The 22417-nt window shown below is 41.3% G+C and overlaps 1 protein-coding gene across 1 annotated transcript in view; it reads right to left on the bottom strand.

Moving 5' to 3' along the window:
- Positions 1 to 14325, bottom strand: part of ODAD2 (outer dynein arm docking complex subunit 2) — a 149579-nt gene extending 135254 nt beyond the window's left edge. The window contains exons 1-4 of the mRNA XM_065921256.1: positions 14294 to 14325; positions 10108 to 10370; positions 2893 to 3050; positions 366 to 567 (exon numbers count right to left, since the gene is read on the bottom strand). Of these exons, the coding sequence (XP_065777328.1) occupies positions 366 to 567; positions 2893 to 3050; positions 10108 to 10331 (584 nt within the window). The 5' untranslated portion in view covers positions 10332 to 10370; positions 14294 to 14325. The remainder of the gene's footprint in view (positions 1 to 365; positions 568 to 2892; positions 3051 to 10107; positions 10371 to 14293) is intronic.
- Positions 14326 to 22417: the final 8092 nt, after the last annotated feature.

Below are 22417 nucleotides of genomic sequence, written 5' to 3'. Positions count from 1 at the left end.
AATACACTCATTGAAATAGTCACTTCATTTCTTAATGAAAGTACCAAAGTACTAGAAAAGACTAGAAAGATGAACAAGTTTTAAATATTACAAACTCTACATGATAAGTGGATGATAATTTAAAAATTTATCCAATGATTTAAGAGACTTTGGGGATAAAAAGCCACATAATGGCTTCAGAACTAGATGAAATTCTACTAGAATGTTTTAGCTGAAAATTTTACATTTGGAACTAGAAATATTCATACAAGAACTAAAATAAACACTTCTAAGCATTATTTTTCTTGTGTTTTCCCCTAAAGTTCTAAAAGTACTTTTTAGAACCAATTTTCAGAGATTTCTTTAAAAAAAAAAAAAAGACTCACAAGGAAATATGTTTCAGAGAATGACTGAGTAAGTGCAGATCCAGCTGCTTGAGTTGCAAGGCAATCTTCATCTTAATCTCACGTTCAGGATCATCATCTTTGTTCATTTTGTCAAGAACACTAGATACAAATGAGTTTCCATTTTTTTCATTTATTATATTATAATCCAAGCCCAAGATTTTTGCTACTGGATTTCTGTTTGCTGACCAAAAAAAGTAAATTTCGAAAATTATCTTCTTGTTGTTTATTACTAGAGTCATATAGAATATTAAGTCCTTTGGAGCCCACTCAAACACATTTATTTCATTAAGCTTTCTCTGACTGACCCAATTTGAATTAATCTCTATTTCTCAGATTCTAGTGCACTTAGAAACTTTCTTACTCCTCTTGAGATGTTCACCTTGTACTGTAATATAATATATATATGTCATCACCCTAATAGGCCAGAAGCCAAGAGGTCTGTTTCTTTTTAAGTTGACTATGGGGCCTTATTCAGAATAGGCATTCAATTAATGCATCCAGATTTGAAGATAGAGAAATACTGGCGTCCTTAGAAAAATGATCACTAGAACTGTGTGTGTCTGTGTGTGTGTATCAGTGAACAGTATTCACAAATGTTTTCTCTCCAAACTAGCATGTTTTTCTCAGTCTACAAATCTACTGCCAATCATTTCCACCTGTTTGAACTGCTTATATTTCCAGTGTCCTTAGATGTTAACTGGGAAAACAAATAAAACAAGTATTTACTTAAGTGCTAAAATTATAGTGAAAATTTTAAATCCCAACTCATAACCAAGGCTGAAAGTTGAATCTAGAGATGTTGAAAACAGAATTTAATAAAGGTCAAAATGGGGCTTCCCTGGTGGCTCAGATAGTAAACAGTCTGTCTGCCTGCAATGCAGGAGACCCAGGTTTGATCCCTGGGTTGGGAAGATCACCTGGAGAAGGGAAAGGAAACCCACTCCAGTATTCTTGCCTGGAGAATCCCATGGACAGAGGAGCCTGGCAGGCTACAGTACATGGAGTCACAAAAAGTTGGACATGATTAAGCCACTAACACTTTCAAAAAACTATACGGTTGAAAATGAGGGAGAAATGGGCAAGACCATGTTTAGGAAGGAGAAATTCAAGCCAGATGAAAATACACATGCATTTGGATTGAAGGGGAATGCCCATGGGACTAATTCAGAAAGCATGACCTGATGGACATGAAGAGAAGACGGCATGGTTTTTAACTTTCCCACAAGAAATGAACTGTTGGCAGGAAAGGCTGGGGGCTGTTAGAAAAACCTACATGGGGCAGGGTGTGGGCATCACGAGAAGGAGACCCAGGGGCCAAGCACTTACTGAGCATCTCCATTCATCACCTTACAACTGTCATCTCTAAAGATTATGAAGAGAAATACCAGGTGAATTCTGGGGAAAGACACAAGCTGACTTCCAAACTGTCAGGTACTATACAATTTGGACCTAAAACTAAGAGCTTTACCTAGAACTCTTACAGAAAGGGCAAAATGCAGCAAAGGTTGCATATTTAGCCAGATTGGGTATATAACACTGTGGATTTAAGTTTACACATTAAGTTGAATTTAATGAATGGGCTGTGCCCTCAATTAACTCTTCTGAAATTCAGTTTTATTCTCAAGATAGCATCCCTCTTCAGAAAAGCAGCTCTGATGTATAGGAAGAGTAGACAAGACATAAAAAGAGGCTGCTGTCCTAAGGTTCACATCTTTCAAAAAATCAAAAGAATATAAAATGACCAACTTTCCATCTCACAGACACAGATAGTGGCAAAGAGTGATGAGAGACAGACCCATGTACATTATGCCTGGGAACTACACATCACAGGATCACAAAGAGGCAAAGCACACACATGACATAATTACCTACTATTAGGTATTTCTACTCATAATAAATATTTAAAGCCCAGTTATAGCAGGCAATCACATTCTGTTTTGCATGTCAGATGATTAGGCAATAAGAAGAACATTCTATAACTTTAGTGAAGAGGAAAAATATTTCCCGCTGAATGAAAGTAACGATTCACAGAAAGCTGTGTATTCGGGCTGAGACAAATGGGAAGTGAGATTATTATGGGTTGTCTGCTAAAGGAAGAGGCTACATTCATTTTAAAGGAAACTGATCACTATCTGGTACAGCAGAATGCAAGAGGATGGCTCCTAACGCTGGCCCTGGACATCTGTCTCTTTCCCTGACATGAACCTTAAAGACCTCAGGTCTTTCCAGAAGCTAAGAAGGCTTGCTTTAAACCACACACAGAAATTAGAAATCTAGAAGTTGACTAATGGTAAAGCATTAGGGTTTTCATTTAAAGTGGAAAGCTGATACGAGCATAACATTTCAGCCAAGAAAAATTAAGGACATTTTTACAAAGCTAAACTTAGTACTTTTTACCTTTTAGCTTAGAGGACTTTTTCAAGATACTATAACAAATGATTCCCTCCCCAGCCCCCAAGATTATGTTTCTGAAAGTTCAAATCACAGACTGGAGTATAAATATCACCTTCAATACACGCTTGTGCTTCCTTCAGCTTCATACTTTTAGCAATGTATAACATACGTGACAGCTGCCCAAAGCTCCTAATTTTAATTTGTGGTACAGAGAGATATAGCAAAGGCTCTCCATCTTTATCAACTTCTTCTGATTTGACTGTTGTTCCACTAAAAAATGAAAAAAAATTTTCTTGAAGGTTTAGGGTTACCTGAAGGCCAGTAGAAGTTAATTTAAGACATCTCAACACATTATTTCCATGTCTCATGATAAAATAAAGAGAATATAAATAGGTCTTGTTAGAAGCTCATCTATTTTCCCACTCTCATCCATTTTTAGGCCCTTAAATCCCCAAACTTCTTTAGCAATATGATCTATCCAGGAAAAAAATTTTTAAGCAATCTCCTGAATACCTATGTAAATTCACAGTTTTGGGTTTTGTTTTTCCAATAATGCATTGGACATCTCTTTTAAAATCACTAGTTCTGTGGGAATCATTTATGTTTTGTGGATTTCCAATGTTATTTTATTTATAAAATTTTTACACCACAGTAATTAGTGGTTAGGAACTTTCTTGGCTACTCTGTTTCTGAGCCAAAAAAAAAAAAAGTGCTATGAAGAAAAGACAAACTAGATCCCCTCTGTGGATTATTTCCCCCCTCCATGCCCCTAATTTGGTTTACTTTAGGATAACAAGAAGTTTTTCTAACTAGACTTTTTCCTGATCAGAAATTGTTAGCTCTCTTAGATTGGTATTTTTCCCATTTTAACTTTTTTTAAGTTGTCATTTCTAAAATTTAAGGTTTTTTTTATGGCCACGATATATCTATACTACTTACAACATTACTTTCACTGCCCAGTTTTTCATCACATACTGATAATCACTAGTAAAAGTGTCCACATCTGATATTTATTTTTTAATAGCATCTATTTATTTACTTGGTTGTACTGGGTCTTAGCTGAGGCATGTGGGGATCTAGTTCCCTGACCAGGGATGGGACCCTCACTCTCCGCTGTGCTTAGTCATTCAGTCACGTCCGACTCTTTGCGACTCTAAGGACTACAGCCTGCCAGGCTCCTCTGTCCATGGGGATTTTCCAGGCAAGAATACTGAGAAAGAAAGAAAGTGAAGTCACTCAGTCATGTCTGACTCTTTGTGACCCCATGGACTACCGCCTGCCAGACTCCTCTATCCATGGGATTTTCCAGGCAAGAATACTGAAGTGGGTTGCCATACCCTCCTCCAGGGGATCTTCCTGACCCAAGGATCAAACCTGGGTCTCCTACATCACAGGCAGATTCTTTACCGTCTGAGCCACTGGGGAAGCCCTGCATTGGAAGGCAAAAATCTCAACCACTGAACCACCAGGGAAGTCTCAAGACCTGCTATTTTAAATTGTAACACAGATAAATAGTTGTGAGATGTTGACAGTTCATCATAAAAAGTAAACCGACAGATTCAGTCAATCTATTACTATTTCACTAAAATAGAAAGAGGATTGAAACTGGGGGATGGGGGGTGTCCCGGTAACCTTATGTGGCAAAAGGGACTATGCAGATGGCTGACATTAAAGACTGTGAGATGAGACGACTGCTCTGGGGTATCTAGGTGGGTCAAAGTAATCAAAAGGTTCTTCAGAAGAGGCAGGTAGCAGGGTCAAGTCAGAGATGGCAACATGACAATGGAAACGGGTCAGTGATGCGGGCCACAAGCCTAAGGATACTAGCAGCCTCTAGAAGCTGCAGAAGGCAAGAATGAAGGAACATAGCCCTGTCCACACTCATTTGTAGAATTTTTGTCCCCTCCAGAACTGTAAGATTTAAATCCATGTTGTTTTAAGCCATTAAGTGCATTGTAATTTGCTGCAGCAGCAACCAGAAAGGAAGACAGGGGCTTTATTAGTCTCCCTCCCTGCTCTGTTCCCAGGACCTTGAAGAGTAACTGCACAGAAGGTGTTTGACAGATGCACGAGGAATAAATGAAGGAGAAAAATGGTTTTAGATTTGCCAGTGCTAGGCATAATTTACAGAATGTTTATTTTCCCTGGAATAAAGCTTTTGAAAAAACTCCCTTAGGACTGAGGAGTAGTCTTAGAGGTCTGTACTGGGGCGGGACCACTGGTGCTAAAAGGACGAGGAGAGGATGAAGTCACAAGCAGAATAAATACCCACAGGATCAAGCTTCTGAACTTGAGAAAGTGACACTCCTGGGGAGACCAGGAGAACGGCAGGGCATGGGGACATGTCTCATCGTCCTGCCAGCTGCAGTCTGCAGCTGAACAGAGCCGGAGGAGCTAAAATGCCAGCGACCGAGAGGATTCTTGAGAAGCAGGCTCCCACTTCAGGCTCGCAGTCTCTAGCCCTGAAGACAGAGCTCTTTGGAAGAAAACTACTGTAGCCATCTTGATAAGGTTAAGAAGAATGAAAGAAAGAATAAATGAAATCCACTGACCTGATCAAGGAGACTTTTAAACTGGAATTGAGAAGGGAGCTAAAAATGCTCAACTTATACAATAGAGAGCTGGAAAAATGTCTGATTTATTTAATCCCCAATGTCAAGTTCCATGTCCAGAACACAGTAATCACTCCACAAATATATGTCTGAATAGTAACATAGGAAACAAGGCTGTAGTTGAGAAACTATTCAGTAATTCTCAGTGATGAGAAGCAAAGAGTTCAGTCACAGAATTTCAGGCCACTGGTCTGTGACTCTGAAATTTTAATCAAAATACAATAATCATTGTCTCAACAAACAATACCATTTTAAGGCTGGAGATCACGTGTTTCAGCCCTTAGTGATATTGATCAGAAGATTAAGGACCATAAAGGTATGAATTGGGTGTGAAATGTGCATTTCCAGTAGAGGAGGCATCCTGCTCCAACGTCCTGATGTCTTATCTACACAGAACTTATATAAACATCTAATTTCTCCCAAATCATTTATTTATGATCACTGAGAAACAGCAGACAGTCATTCACAACTAACATACAGCAATATTAAAGCAGACGTGATTCAAAAATCCTAATTCTACCAGAGCGGAGGAAAGAACAGGTAACATCATTTTCACCAAGTGATTCTGAACGCTTACCCAATCAAAAACTGCTTACCTGATTAAAAAAAAGTATGGCTACTAAGGGGGAAAGAGGAGGTGGAATGAACTGGGAGATTGGGACTGACATTTATACACTGTTGATACTATGTATAAAATAGATAACTAATGAGAACCTACTGTGTAGCACAGGGAACTCTACTCCATGCTCTATGGTAATCTAAACGGGAAGGAGTCCAAAAAAGAGGGGATGTGTGTGTACGTATAGCTGATTCACTTTGCTGTACATAACATGGTAAAGAAACTATACGCCAATAAAAACTATAAAAAAGAAAAGAAAAAGGGCAAAGGACTTGAACATACATCGCACTAACAGGGATTTACAAATGGCAAATAAGCAAATAAAAACTATTCAAAAATAACTAGCAATTATACATATTCATGAATCAATTATTTTTCAAATTCTTTTCCCATTTAGATTATTACCGAGGATTAAGCACTTTGCTGTACATCTGAAACACAACATTGATTATCAACAATGCTCTAATATAAAATAGAATTTTTTTAAAACAAGAAAAAAATGCCCAAGCTACTCTGTAGCGACTCTAAGTAACTAAGTTCTGGGTATCACCCATGGAGAGTGTCACCGCTGAGTGCTGTCACCTGTCCTTAATTTACAGTGATTTGGGGTTCATTCTGAGGTGTTTTAGGAAGATTATTAATCTCATCCTGTGTGATAAGAACAAAAACAACTGGAAACAGTGATAAAAGAGACCTATGATTTCCATCAAAATGAAAGCAGAGATATTTCCTCCTCAACACTGAATGTGGAGAGAGAATACAGGATGAAGAGGTGTACCTCGGGAAAGAGTCTAAAGGAGATAACAGAATCAGGCCAGTGTTGTGCTCCTCTAGTCAACTGATAACCAACTGCACAAAAGGAAAGAAGATGGTGGATGAAACATAAAACTTCCTCATTGTGTGACTAAAGGATCAGTTTCAACATCAGATGCCAATAAGTCTAGCTCAGAAGAAGACTCATCACACCCGTGTTGACGGTTACAGAGTGTGCCCTTGGAGATGCACAGCAGCCAAGAAATAAGGCCACAAGTAAAAGTGTGGTCTCCAATATATCTGCAGAGATCAGCAAAAGTTGGGGGGTCGCTTGGCTGCTTTAACAGAGTTTTGGTATAGATGAAATGGCCTTGCTTTGGAAGAAGAGGACTGAGAGAATGAATAACCCCAAGAAGAGTCTGCCTTTGTTCTGAAACATCCAAGGATATTATTATTTGGTAGAAACATGTCTGGAAACTCCAGGTTTAAATCCTCATGATGACTTGGGTATCCACATGGTCTTACAGATATGAATCTTGACTAGGGGGCTTCCTCCACTTTAAATAAATGAATAAATGTGTTCTAAGGCCCTGTAGCTAAGCAAAAGAGTGCATATGAACCAAAGAGCAAAGAAAGAAGCTGAGGGACTGTTTAATTACACATTCTTCTCATCATTGAGGACATCGCTGGTTTATATCACGTGATGTGCTGCTGGATGGACCAAATGCCACATGACTTTGGGTGCTGAAGCTTCTTTGGTTTAGGGGATAGAGCACAGGGCGGGTCAGGACCTGGATGTGAGAGCATTTGGTATTCTCCTTCATTCCCTCGGAGTTCAGTCGGTAAAGCCTGCAACGCAGGAGACCCAGGTTCAATTCCTGGGTGAAAAAGATCCCCTGGAGAAGGAAATGGCAACTCAGTCCAGTGTTCTTGGCTGGAGAATCCCATAGACAGAGAAGCCTGGTGGGCTACAGTCCATGGGGTCGCAAGAGTCAGACATGACTTAGTGACTAAATGACGATGGCCACCAAAATTTCAGCTGTATCTTTTGTATTCTTTGGGTCAGTCAAAGAAGACTGGTTTCCATCAAGACACACAGGAATAGTTTCCACCCTATGCAGCAACTGCTACTATCACACCCCTCTCATTTCTGCTATCATCAAAGAGATCATCGACGGAGATCAGAAACAGAAATAACAAATAGAAAAACCAGCCCATGGAAAAGCTTCATGGTAAACTTGACAGAAGGAACACAACAAAGGGGTAGCCAGTTCAAAACATACATGGTGTCAAAATGTCCAAACATCCTGCTTGAGGGAATACTGCATCTAGAGACTGCATGTAGAGATACAAAAATAGAAATAAAGCAAGAAGAAACTGGATGGGGATAGAGATATAGGGATGCATTATGTGAATGTCAAAATGGCAGGAAAGCAATGACAAACCTAGACAGTGTGTTGGAAAGCAGAGACATTACTCTGCCCACAAAGGTCCGTATAGTCAAGGCTATGGTCTTCCCAGTGGCCAAGTATGGTTGTGAGAGCTGGACTGTAAAAAAGGCAGAATGCCAAAGAATGGATGCCTTTGAACTGTGGTGCTAGAGAAGACTCCTGAAAGTCCCTTGGACAGTAAGGAGATCAAACAGTCAATCTTAATGGAGATGGACCCTGAATATTCACAGAAAGGACTGATGCTGAAGCTGAAACTCCAGTAATTTTGGTCATCTAATGCGAACAGACAACTCATTGACAAAGTTTCTGATGCTGGGAAAGATTGAGGGCAAAAGGAGAAGAAGACGTCAGAGGAGGAGATGTCTGGACAGCATCACTGATGCAATGAACATGAACTTGGGCAAACTCAGGGAGATGGTGAGGGACAGGGAGGCCTGGCGTGCTGCAGTCCATGGGGTTGCAAAGAGTCGGACAGGACTGGGCAACTGAACAACAATAACATGTGAATATCAGCCCCCCCTTACTAGGCCACAGATGTGATCATCTGTATTTGGAATACACAATGAGTACCGAGGCAAGTTGCAACAATAATCATGATCTCTTCTGACATGTGCTTTAAAATCCATGGTTGTACTAAGTAGTTCCTATGTTTTTAATTGATTTTTCAGGTGAGTTCATCTTTCAAAAATTAAAAAAAAAAATGCATGATGCTACACTGAACTTAGGTGAGAGAAATGAAATACTTTGGGAGAAAGTGACCATTGGCACAGTTAAACATAAAATATAATTTAAAAAAGAGATTTATGAAAATTCAGAGAGAAAACAGACCATGATATCAGAACCAAAGCGCCCTTGAAATACAGTTCAAGAATGATTTTCCAGGGACTTCCCTGGTGGTCCAGTGATTTAAGACTTCCAGTTAAGGGGTGCAGGTTTGATTCCTAATCAGGGAGTTAAAATCCCACAAGCCTCGGGGCCAAAAACCCAAAACATAAAACAGAAGCAATATGGTAACAAATTCAATAAAGACTTTTTAAAAAAAGAATGATTTTACAGCTCTAAAAATTAAATTCTGAGTTTATGCTCAAAAATAATCCCAAATGGAAAAGGCATGTATAGCAAACTTTGGCAAGAGAACTGTTTTTCATAAGATCAGACTTTAAAAGTTCATATGCAAAAACTAAAGAGGAACAAAAGAAGAGGATCAGAATGCCTAAAGTGACACATAAACTGAAGTTGACCAAAAAAAAAAAAAAAAAGAATATATGAATTTACACATATTTATCATCTACAATGTATATTTAGAGAATATATTTTATACAAGTATAATTATATTTATATAAGTCTATGTAATTTATATAAAATATATATTTAGCTATGATCAAAAGACATAAATTGCTAGCCTGCTGTTTGAGGTGGAGGTAGGATTTTTTTTTAATCTCAGATTTGGAAGGTTCTCATTTAAGGACAACGCTAATTGTTAAGAAGTCTTTTCCTTATTTTAAGCAAAATGTACATTTCTCCCTTTGCTGCCCCACAGATTTTACAGATTTAAATACCAGAAGGGGTTTTGTCTTTATCTCAGGTCATGAAACCAATGCCTGGTGGCATCTGGCAGGTGGCGTGAGTGGAAAGACCAGTCACAAAGCAACAGCAAATGTTGGAGAGTACAGTGACCTGGAAACACATTCCCCATCAAAAGAAAGTTCAAATGTAAAAATTAGATAGTGTATTGGCCAAACTACACATCCTCAGATTTCACCCAAGTCCCTCCAGGTTTCTGATATTGCTGTGATTCACACAGGTTAAGCGATTTGCCTTAAACCTACAATCAATCAATAAAAAACATGCAACTGAAGACATTAAACTCTATAAGCAATTCATTGGCTTACCTGACAGCATAGCCTGATCCAAATGCTGAGGGGTCCAAATTTGTTTTCCATTCCAGCGGTTCTACAAAAACATAGTTTGCCTCTTGGGGATATTTATAAATAAAACTCTCCACAAACATCATGATTTCCTTCACTATAGCCTCATTGAGAGGAGTCACTTCCAGGGTCTTAGCCCCATGCCCTGCAGCAGTCCACTGCGCAGACCTGGTCAGTGCCACGCCCATGGGATCCCAGGATGCTCAAACCCAAGCTCAGCACACACACTGCAATAGAGCAGAGAGAGAGACAATAGCATCCATCTTCCTAGAAGAACATTTCTCATTTTCAAGATTTTAAGATAGTACTTACCCAACCCACATTCTGCTTGTTCATCTTAGAGACGGATTTTTTAAAAAATTATCCAATCACTCTTCAAGTCAATAAAATAGTTAACGTTCCCTGAACCAGCTCTAAGTAAAACTGACCCAAGGACATAAGGATTTTCCAATATCTGCCTGCCCTACAGTGAATAAATTCTTTCTCATTTTTAGCCTAAGACAGAGAATTCCGGTCAGAAAATGGAAACAGAAAAGTCCAAGAGTAGAAAAAAAAGAATCGGAGGAGGCACGGCTTCTGGTTTGCAGTCTGCTGGGGCCAGCGATTGAGAGATGCTCTTTTGAGTTGGATCACACGTTGTTTAGAATTATGCTATTAAACTGAATTCTGTTATTCTTTGTTGTAACATACATCTGTATCTGTGCAATGATGGCTGATGAACATCCCCCAAATGCCCTCAGAATTCATAAGAAATAGAATAAGAACATTAAATAAAATAGAATTTTAATTTCTTTCTGAAAATTGGTAAGGCACATATTGACCGTATTAATCAAAATATTTGAGTAATTCAAATTCCATACTCCCTGCATATATCCTGCCCAGAATATTTTATCATAATTCATAACTTGTTTAAGAGCAAATATAAGCATGAATGAGAATCTTTTTAGCCTGTTTATCTAAGTCAATTATCAGATGATTCTAGCATTAAAATGTGTAAAACAGAAATTGAAATAAATTTCATTTTTGATAAATAGAAATTAGCCTTTAAAAGAGATATCTGAAAAGATAACATTATCTGCAAACTTAAATAAGAGCCAAGTTAATAAATAAGCCCTGATATTACTATATTATGGAACTTTGTCTTTTTTTGAGATAATCTATACTTGTTTATTTTCTCATTTGCAATTAACACTGATCGTTAAAACCTTTCACCTGGAATAGAAGAATGATTTAAAAGTTAAATAAAAATATAATTAGCTTCCCACTTCCCATAATTATTACAAAAGCACAGAACCAAGATTCTGTAGAAATGGTTTAGAGATTTTACTTTTCACCCTGTTGTTATATCTTCAAATCCAGTAACAGAGATATCTAGATCAGAGGTCCTCGACTGGGCAGTATTGGCTGCTGAGCAGCCGTGAAGAAGTATTGTACAGATGTTTTATTATCAAAATGATAGAAAGGGGACATTGTGAGCACTTAGTGATGAAGACCAAGAATACCAGATGTCCTGCCGTGTGCAGGACGGTTCCCTAGAAGGAAGAACCGTGATGCAAACTCCAACATTTAGCACGTAACCAATTTCAGATAATTCATACCTGAGCCTACAACCCATTGCTACTTTACAAATAATCACAAAGGATTTTTCACAGTTTAAATATGCTTTGAATTTTCCAGAATTGAAACTACCATATAAATCAAAGGATGGTTGTAAATACTTATTTTATATGGAACTTTACCAGGAGGTCAGCATTTTGCAAAATTATATCATTGATTGAAATTCTAGTCACACAATTTAAGTTTGTGACATGACTGTATTTGGGGCTACTGCATACACAGCAATTCAACATAAGACTGGAGTAATTGATTTTGTTGTTCAGTCGCTAAGTTGTGTCCAACTCTTTGTGACCCTATGGACTGCAGCACACCAGGCTTCATTATATTCTAGTATAGTGGCTACCTGAGCATTTGCATGCTGATATTTTATTACAATCATCTTCTTTTATTTTACAGTTAGAGCACCATTGAGATTTAAAACTATGATTTTGATTTCAGAAGAATAAAGTGAGCCTTACAAAATATTATAAGAAGAAAGTATTGGATCAAATAAACTTTAGAACAACATAATATACATACTACACATAATATACATATACACACATATATATATCTGTAAAAATGCTAATGAAATAAAATGAATACCAAAAATATATAAATTTGTTCTGTGCATTCATTTTAGTATTCCAGTTTCTATTGCTGCATTCTGAAAACGTAAGCAAGGACTGATGTTTATGTGTGACACTCTTGAGTTTCGCAATACTATGAAAGAAAGTGCAAATAGATCTATTTCATATGGAAAGGCTCAGGTGGATGGTTCTGTTTGTTTTTAAACTAAAGGTAAATTTGTTTCAGTTTATAAAGTTATTGTTTAAATCATTTTCTTCTTGCACCTTTTTTTTTTAAACTTGTGAAATTACATAAGGCTATAGCAGTTCACATACCAGATACTAATTTTCTGGAAGACACTTAAAAAGGAGCTAAGAAACGCAAAAAGTTCTTTTCTTCATCATGATAAATTTTTCTAGGAATGTGTGTAACATATTTGACACTATTCAAATTGTTTTTCTGAGTCTAATAAACCCAGGAGCTGCAGCAATGGACAGGTTTGACTTAAGGAGACCTAAGAAAAAACTGGGGTTTCCCTGGTGGCTCAGTGGTAAAGAATCTGACTGCCAAGCAGGAGATGCAGGCTCGATCCCTGGGTCGGGAAGATCCCCGGGAGAAGGAACTCCAGGAGTGGCAACGCACTCCAATATTCTTGCTGGGATAATCCCATGGACAGAGGAGCCTGGCAGGCTACAGTCCACTGGGTTGCAAAGAGTTGGACATGACTTAGTCAATAAACAACAAGTGAGCCTATGACTATCCAGAAGACAAGCACAATATTATTAGACTAGTATGGGGGGGGGGGTGGGAGTGGAACAGAATCGCAAAAAGAAGACCATGTATAAAAGCTTTTAAAAATAAAGGCTTTGCAGACCCAACTGAGTTTTTAAAAGAAAAAACAGGTAGTCTTGTATTTTTTTTTTCTTCTTAAGTATGGGAACTTCTAATTTGCAAAGAGAACAAAAGCTACAGCATTTATTCCTCTAATTCCAGTAATGTTCCAAAACTTTAAACATAACATTTTTTTATCAAGACAGGTTGATGGGACGTTTACATCCAGCACCAATCCATGAGATCTTAGGGCCTGAGAATCATGGTTACAATGAACATATGTGAATACATAGTACTTATTTTGAGTTAAACCAAGATTTTGAAACTTAACAATGACAAGGGAAAAGGTTTTTGTGCATGTTTGTTTCCATAAACTGAGAAATCACTTTACACTCATATTGTCTACTCATCCAATAGATACAACAGTTTGTTTTTTTCTTTTTAAGGGTCCGTTGTAAGCCTCCAGTATCATTCATAAAATAAAACCCATTCGTGAATAACTTCTGGAACACCTGAGCAGAAGCAAAACTCAATTCTTTACGAGACTAGGGAATATAAGCGTCCACTCTAAGATCTAGCGGGTTACGAGCAGTGCCTGCGCTGGCGTCCAGAGAACAAGGATACCAGGCGGTGAAACCTGCAGAAAGATTGGTTTCAGGGCTGACAGGAATCGAGCCCTGAATAAAAACAAACAGACCCGATGTGGAGATGCGCAAGGATGGCACCAGCCGGTCCTCGCTCGAACTGAGTAAAGTCTAGTCAAGTATTTGCGCCGGAGGCCGCGGTCCTGGGCTGGGAGGACGGAGACGGGCGGGAAGAAGCGGCAGCGAAGACGCACGAAGACGGAGGCAAAGCAGCGGAGACGGAGGAAGGAGAAGGGAAGGCAGGCCAGGAGCGGCAGCCGGGGAAGGGGACGTGGATGTGGTCCGGGCTGGAGACTGCAGAGCCGAGGTCCCAGGCCCGGCAGGAGCGGGGTGTCCGCGGGGAAGCAGGGGCTGGGCGGGATGGGAGAGACGCGGAGGAGGCGGATACCGAGTCCGAGGGGAGAAAGGGAAGGCGGGAGGGGACCGAAGCGAGGGCTGAGCGCGGCTCCTCAACTTCTCCATCCCCGCGGCCCACTGCAAAGACGCCAGCGCCCGCCGGTCGCACTCACCGCAGCACCCGGCTCAGCGCCCCGCGCTCCGCACTCCGCACGCGCGCCCGCCGGTTGCTAGGACGCCGGGTAAACACAGCGCCCGGCGCGCGCCCACGTCCAGCCCGAAGGCCCGCCCCCGCCCCAGCCTCGGGTCCAGTCCGGAGCCCCGCCCCCGCCCCGGCTCAGCGTCCAGCCCGGAGTCCCGCCCCCGCCCCGGCTCAGCGTCCAGCCCGGAGTCCCGCCCCAGCCCCGCGCCCAGTCCCGGAGTCCCGCCCCCGCCCCAGCCCCGCGCCCAGTCCCCGAGTCCCGCCCCCGCCCCAGCCCCGCGCCCAGTCCCCGAGTCCCGCCCCCGCCCGGCGCCCCGCGTCCAGTCGGGAGTCCTGCCCCCGCCCCAGCCCCGCGTCCAGCCCGGAGTCCCGCCCCCGCGCCCAGTCCCCGAGTCCCGCCCCCCGCCCCAGCCCCGCGTCCAGCCCGGAGCCCCGCCCCCGCCCCAGACCCGCGTCCAGTCCCCGAGCCCCGCGCCGCCCTGGAGACAAACGCGCTCCGTTCTTCTCTCTTCTCCAGCTCCCCGAAGTCGCGTCCTCCTGGCTCCACCAGGTGGGAAACCTGTCACCTTCCCTAACGCGCGGTGAGAGGTTTTAGCAGCAATTTCACGGTAGAACCGAAAGCAAATGGAAAATAGTCACTGGAAACGCAGTTTTGTTTCTCCCTAGGCTTCTAGATAGAAGTCCCATCGCGTTCCTTGAGGAGTTCTGTGTACCCGAAATCTTTCCTGGGTTCTGAAAAATAGCACAGGGCCTCTTAGAGGATGTTTGAGGTGCACATATTTCTCTCCAGAAAGCAAATAAACTAGAATTCTGGGATATTCACTGGAAAAGCAGAAACTGCTCTTGGATACTCTAGTTCGTAGAACTAGAATGAAATGAGGACACTTCCCCGTGTTTCTAAATGCCTTTCACCTCTGTGTGCCAAGATGACTCTGACCCCACCAGCAGACACTACCATCAGGAGATCTTGTTAAGTCTTAGTCGTGTCCAACACTGCGACCCCATGGGCTTTAACCCTGCAGGCTCCTCTGTCCATGGGATTTCCCAGGCCAGAATACTAGAGTGGGTCGCCATTTCCTTCTCCGGGGGATCATCCTGACCCAGGGATTGAGCAATGTCTCCTGCATTGGGAGATGGCTTCTTTACCACTGAGCCGCCTAGGAAGCCCACTAACAGGAGACCAACCTTGAAAAACCAGAGGGAGGGAGTGGAAAAAAGGAAAATATTTTGGGGGTGAAAAAAAAGGGGGAGGAATGAACAGTGTACTGTCTTGGCTGATGGAGTTTGGAGACAGCCCGGATGGTTGGGGGGTGGGGGGGTGGCGGCAGGGAAGGAGGGAGGGAGACAGTCAGTGTTCAGGAACTAGAACTGAATTGTTTTTCGTTAAAGCCAGCAGGTCTGAGGATGTCAGGTGTCACGTGTGAGGGTAGTATGTTTTTGCCACTCAAAAACAGCTTTCTGCAGACACACAGAGAAATAAGGTTGATGTGGCCTTTGCTTTGGGTTCTTTTCTTCTCTTTTTGAGATTGTGAAACTTTTCAGGAGTGGAATCTTTTTGCCTGAAGGGGCCTGCCTTCCAGGGAAGCCTAGAGTTGCAAGCACCAGAAAGGAAGATTATGTGCCAGTAAGTGTAAGGGGAATGAAAATTTTTTTAAAGGTGGTAAGATTACATTCAGGAGCACATTCTACACCTGTAGAGCTGAAGCAGGGGCATGACCTGGTGAAGTTCAACAAGTTGGGGTGGGGTCACCTTTCAGAGGCATGAAGCTTCTGGTATTTCATTTCACTTGTGCATTTTAATCAGCTGTAGAATATGAGAACACATTTACTGTGCCCAGTGTAGAAACTGGCCAGAGATCTACAGAATGCTGGACAGTTGACATTGGTTTGCAAAGTGGGAACAAATCAGCACCAACCAAGATCTGAGCATTGGCCAAATTCATGCCGCGTCAGAATCTATCATTGCTTACTCCTATTCCAAATTGGAATTTATTAGCTTTGAGATTAAAAAAAATTTTTTTAACAATATTTAAATTTGTAGAATTCCCAGCTGGCTTCTTCCAGTTTTTTTTCTGTCCTCGTGGAAGCACTAACTTGGCTGAGCTTCAGCTCTCAGCATAACTGACCATTTCTCAGGGTACACACCATCCCACCTAAAGAAGTCTCCCAGTAGAACTTAACTCCTCTTTGTCTTTTTGCCTGTCTCCTGCCACTGCAGTCTGCACCATGAAACAGGGACCTTTTCTCTTTCCTTCCAGTGTGTATCCCTAAGAGCTGGAAGACAGACTGACCTGCGGAAGGAGCAAAACCGATGAATCATCTGACCGAAGATGGCTTGCTACCTGACATTCTTTGTTGAACCAGGAAGCAGACAGGTAAGGCCCACGTTTCCCTGGACGCACTCGATAGAACCCGTTTGACGATTCTGAGTGGCTGTATTATGGAAAAGAGCTTTCAACACTGAGGGTGCGCAGTCTTTGCTGTAGCAGAGGGCTCTCCCAGCATTGCCTGCAGCTGAAACATGACCCAGTTTTGTCCAGTGGAACTTTAGAGAAAGTCTGCTGTGGGCATCCGAGAAAGGTTGGAACGTTTTTGGCTAAATAAGCTCTCCATGAAACCATCCACCCCGGCTCAGGGTGGCTCAGCTCCCCTGGGCGCACAGTAAACGTTGAGGCACAGATTCCATGTAAGCATTTGCTAGGATTGCCTAACAAGGTACCGTAGACCGTAAACAACAGAAATACATTGTTTCACAGTTCTAGGAGCTCAAAGTCCAAAATCAAGGTGTTGGCAGGGTTGATTCCTCCTGAAGGCTGTGAGGGAGAGATCTGTTCTGGGCCTCTCTCCCTGGCTTGTGACGGCCATCTTCATGTCTTGGGATGGTCCTCTCTGTACATCTATCTCTGCGAAAGGCCCCTTTTCCAAAGACAGTCATCATGTTGGGCTAGGGTCCGTCCTCATTAACTCATTTTAACTTGCATTACCTCTGTAAGAACCTATCTCCTACAGGTTTGCATTCTGAGGAATGGGACTTCAACATATGATTGGGGAGGGGAGAATACAGTTCCAGACACGGCATTGTGTAAACAGGGGAGTCGGTGGGTTTCAGAGGCCCATTCTTCTGTGTTAGAGTGGGGCCCCCTGGTGTGGGGCAGCCAACAGGAGCATATACAGGCCAGAATCAGGAGAAGGTTGGCCTGAGTGTCTACCTCAATCCGCAAAGGACTGACAGTCAGTCAGTTCACTCAGTCGTGTCCTGCTCTTTGCAACCCCATGAATCACAGCACGCTAGGCCTTCCTGTCCATCACCAACTCCCGGAGTTTACTCATACCCATGTCCATTGAGTCGGTGATGCCATCCAGCCATCTCATCCTCTGTCGTCCCCTTCTCCTCCTGCCCTCAATCCCTCCCAGCATCAGGGTCTTTTCCAAACGCATGAGGTGGCCAAAGTACTGGAGTTTCAGCTTCAGCATCAGTCCTTTCAGTAAACACCCGGGACTGATCTCCTTTAGGATGAACTCGTTGGATCTCCTTGCAGTCCAAGGGACTAACAGTGGAACCTCACAAATCTAGCCTGAAAGCACAATCACTCTTGTGCAATAATGGAGTTAAGTCTCATGAGGGGACAAGATCTCCTGTTAATGGAATTTTTCAGACTTCAACGGAATTCTGATGGTGGAATATTTGCATGAAGTCTGATGAAGCTTTAAAGGCCAAATTCCCCAGATCCAACCTTTGCTTAGAGACAGATACCAGCCATCAAAGAATGCAGCCTTAGCTGATGGACTATGGACCAAGTCCATGGTCTGGAAATGAAATGGTTCTTTCTGTGTACATTCTAACTTCCTAGACTTTCATTTATTTGATAACTATTTTTTCGGATACTGGTATGTGCCACCAGGCACTCTGTTCACAGAACTGGGTTGTCCAGTTCCAGTTCTGGGAAAAAAAAAAAGAAGTCTGTTAAACTCTATTCAAAATCCCTGGAGTAAGGCCTGTGGCAGGGAGCATAATAAGCAAAGAGGAAAAGAGGTTGCAAGGTGGGCAGTCACAGAAGGTAGGACCTTGAAGCCATGATGAAGAGGCAGATTGTATTCCAAGGGCAAATGAAAATTATTGGAGGGTTTTAAGGAAAGAGTGGCATGATCTGATTCATGTTGCTAAGAAGTCTAGCTGTTAAGGTGCAAGAGTAGAAGCAGGACGACTATTAATAGCCTACCACCGTGGGTCAGGCCCCTAAGAAACAGTCCAGGATGGAGAGAGGCCTGTGAAGGATGCATTGAGGAACCCTTCGAGGGGAGTGAAGGCAACAGGACTGGACGGGGAGAAAAGCTAATTTGCCCTGGGTCTGGGATGGCCCTACAGGGTTTTCCCATATTAAGGCAAGGGGACTGGTGGGCCTTTGTATCTCGTTATCTTTACGTTTTCTACCCGCACATCCAAATCTTTATTCATTTGTTATCTCCATTACACACTAAGTTCATCTTTTTGTCTTCCAGTGTTACTGACATATAATTTACATACAGCACTGTGTTAAGTTTAAGGTGTACAGCATAATAATCTGACTTACATCACAAAATGATTGTCACAATACATTATCACAATGTTTTATTGTCACAAGTTTAGTGAACAGTCATCTCATATAGATATAAACTGTAAAACTAGTGAACGGTTTTTCCCTTGCAATGAGAACACTTAGGGTTTACTCTCTCAAGAACCTCCATATATAATCTATGGCTGTGTTAATGATATTTATCATGTTGTACGTTGCATTACTAGTAATTATATGTCATAACTGGAAGCTTGTATCTTTCGACCACCTTCATCTAATTCCCCTCCTCTCACCCTCTGCCTCTGGTAATCACAAATCTGATCTCTTTTTCTATGAGTTTGCTTGTTTGTTTTTCAAGTGTAATTGACCTGCAACCCTGTGGGTGCATATGCTCAGTCGTGTCTGGCTCTTTGCCACCCCATGGGCTATAGCCCACCAGACTCCACTGTCCATGGAATTCTCCAGGCAAGCATACTAGAGCAGGTTGCCGTTTCCTACTCCAGGGGATGTTCCTGACCCAGGGATTGAAACTGAGTCTCTTGCATCTCCTGTATTGGCAAGTGGATTCTTTACCACTGCACCACTTGTGAAGCTCCATCTACTAATGTGGCACTGGTTTAGACAGATACAGTGTACCCATGGGAAGGACTATTACACAGCTGTTTTAAAAGAGTGAGGGAGAACATGCTGACCTCACTGTTTATTATCTGTATACCACATTGTTCTGATTACTGTAGCTTTCTTTGTAGTATAATTTGAAATCAGCGTGTGATACCTCCAGCTTTGCTCTTCTTTCTTAAAATTGTTTTGATGATTCAGGATCTTTTATGTGTCTGTACAAATTTTAGAATTGTTTGTTCTAGTTCTATGAAAAATGCCATTGATATCTTTATAGGGATTGCATTGAATCTATAGGTTTCCTTGGGGAGTATAGTCAGCTTAACAACATTAATTTTTCCAACCCGTGAGCACAGTATATTTTTCCATGTGTTCGTGTCATCTTCAGTTTCTTTCATCATTATTTTATAGTTTTTTGTTTACAAACCTTTTACCTCCTTAGGTAGGTTTATTCCTAGGTATCTTATTGTTTATGATGTGATGGTAACTGAAGTTGTTTTCTTAACTTTTCTTTCTGATAATCAGTCGCTAGTATATACAAATGCAACAGATTTCTGTATATTAATTTTATATCCTGCAGCTTTACCAAGTTTGTTGATGAGTTCTAGTAGTTTTTTGATGGTGTCTTTAAGATTTTCGCCGTATGGTATTAATATCATGTCATCTGCAAACCGTGACAGTTTTACTTCTTCCTTTCCAATTTGGATTCCTTTTGTTTCTTTTTCTTCTCTGATTGCCATGGCTAGAACTTTTAATACTGTGTTGAATAAGAGTGGTGACAGTGGGCCATCCTTGGTTTGTTCCTGATCTTAGAAGAAATGTTTCAGCTTTTTACCATAGAGTATGATGTTAGCAGGACAGGGAGGCCTGGCATGCTGCAGTCCATGGGGTCACAAAGAGTCAGACATGGTTGGGCGACTGAACAAGAGCAACAAATGATGTTAGCAATGGGCTTGCCATATATGGCCCTTGTCATGTTGAGGTATGCTCCATCTATACCCACTTTCTGGGGGAGTTTTAATCATAAATGAATGATGAATTTTGTCAGAAGCTTTTTCTGTACCTATTGAGATGATACAGTTTTATTCTTCAAGTTGTTAGTATGGTGTGTCACATTGATTGATTTACAGATACTGAACTATCCTTGCATCCTTGAGATAAATTCCAATTGATCATGGTGTGTAATCTTCTGAATGTATTGTTGAGTTTGGTTTGCTAATACTTTGTTGAGGATTTTTCCACCTCTTCACCTGTATTGGCCTGTGATTTCTTTTGTGTGTGTGTAACATCATTCTCTGGTTTTGGCATCAGGATGATACTGGTCTTATAAGCATGGCCAGCTTCTTATTTGTCCCTGGTCTTCACTATTTCCTTCCTGTAGTCCCACTCTGGCTCTTTAGGTGAAAAAGAACAGTGAAGGGAGAAGTAGAAGGACAAGGAGACTCTATAAATTGTCTGTCCTGTCAAAAACTAACTCTGCATTCTTTACATTAAGCCTGATCTGGCTTTTTCTCTTATGAATGTTTTTCTTGGGATTTCAAAAATCTTGCAGTGTTGGTGTCCTTCTCACTGTATTTTGTGCCATCCCTAAACAAGCTTCTTCCCCTGACTTTATTCCTGGGAATCTAACTGTTCATACATTTACTTTCTGCTGAGGTTTTATAGCTGCCATCCCACCTCCTCCAACCCCCACTATATTTTCCACCCACAGCCAAAATTTGACCCATGGGAAGCACTCATACATTATCTGCTCAACTAACTCTGCAGGTCAGTCCTGTCACAGTTGAGGCTTTCCTCAATTGTACTCTGCATGTCTATCATCCCCCAGGCTCATCCACCATCTCCTCCCCCACTCACAACTGCACAGTATGAAGGACATGTATTAAGCTCTCTAAGTAGTCTTCTTAAAGTTCCTCTTCTTCCTTCCTTCTAAACTGAGGTTGAGGGGCACGTGAACAGAAAAGAGATGGCCAGCACAGCTCTCTCCAAAAAGCTCTTCCCTGGAAATCCACTCATTTCCCTTCTATAACTTCAATATGGGTGAGGCAGGAAATTGACTTTCCAGTTATAACCTCTACAATTTTACGTCTCAGCCTAGTGCTGTACTCTGGAATAAATTATCTATTGTATCTTGAATCCTAATGTCTTGAATGAGTAAAACAATTTTGTTATTTCTTAGGTGTATGTACAAATCGTGGATGATGTACAGAACAAATCAATACTATACGTTTTGTCAGAAAGTGGATGGATGGGGAGGAAATATGAATGTTTTTGTTTTTATACCTTCTTATCTTTTGGTGTGTTGCAATGAGCCTGTATTCCTATAGTAAGTGATTAGGACTGTGTAAGAAACAACAGACATAGAAAGCACAAATAAATTTAAATTCTTTATGCAGATCATTCAAATTTAGGCCGTATACCAATGGTCATTTCATATGCATCAAACAAAATGATTTTTATTCTAAGGTAATAAAAGTGTAGCATTGCCTTAAACATTTGAAAACACAAAAGTGTTTTCTCTGATCTTTATCTCGCATTTACATGTTGTGCAATTGATTGGCCTTTAATGAGTGAGAAGATAAAATAAGAGAAGTCTCTAATTGAATGGGAGGAGGGGGGACTAGGGCTAGTATGTTGTATGCTTCATTTCCATATAAGTGAAAAATAAAAAATAAATCCAGAGAGGTGCATTCTCTTATCAGTTTGAGCCACACCTATAATAATGATAAAAACTTGTCTGTAGGATTAATTAAACCTAAATTTCTAATCAAATATGTGCATTGTGCACATCACCCAAAGCCACAAAAATGACAGTGAGGAAAGAGAATGGGAGGGAAGATGAAATGGGTGAAACATACCAACAAAACGTGGGTAATAGAAAACAGAAGGGTTGAAATGGCTTAACCAAGAGGAGAAAGCTGAAA

The sequence above is a fragment of the Muntiacus reevesi genome, chromosome 2 (genome assembly GCF_963930625.1).
Source record: "Muntiacus reevesi chromosome 2, mMunRee1.1, whole genome shotgun sequence".
Taxonomy (NCBI): domain Eukaryota; kingdom Metazoa; phylum Chordata; class Mammalia; order Artiodactyla; family Cervidae; genus Muntiacus; species Muntiacus reevesi.
The sequence above is the reverse complement of the archived record's forward strand: the minus strand, read 5'-3'. Positions and strand labels throughout refer to the sequence as shown.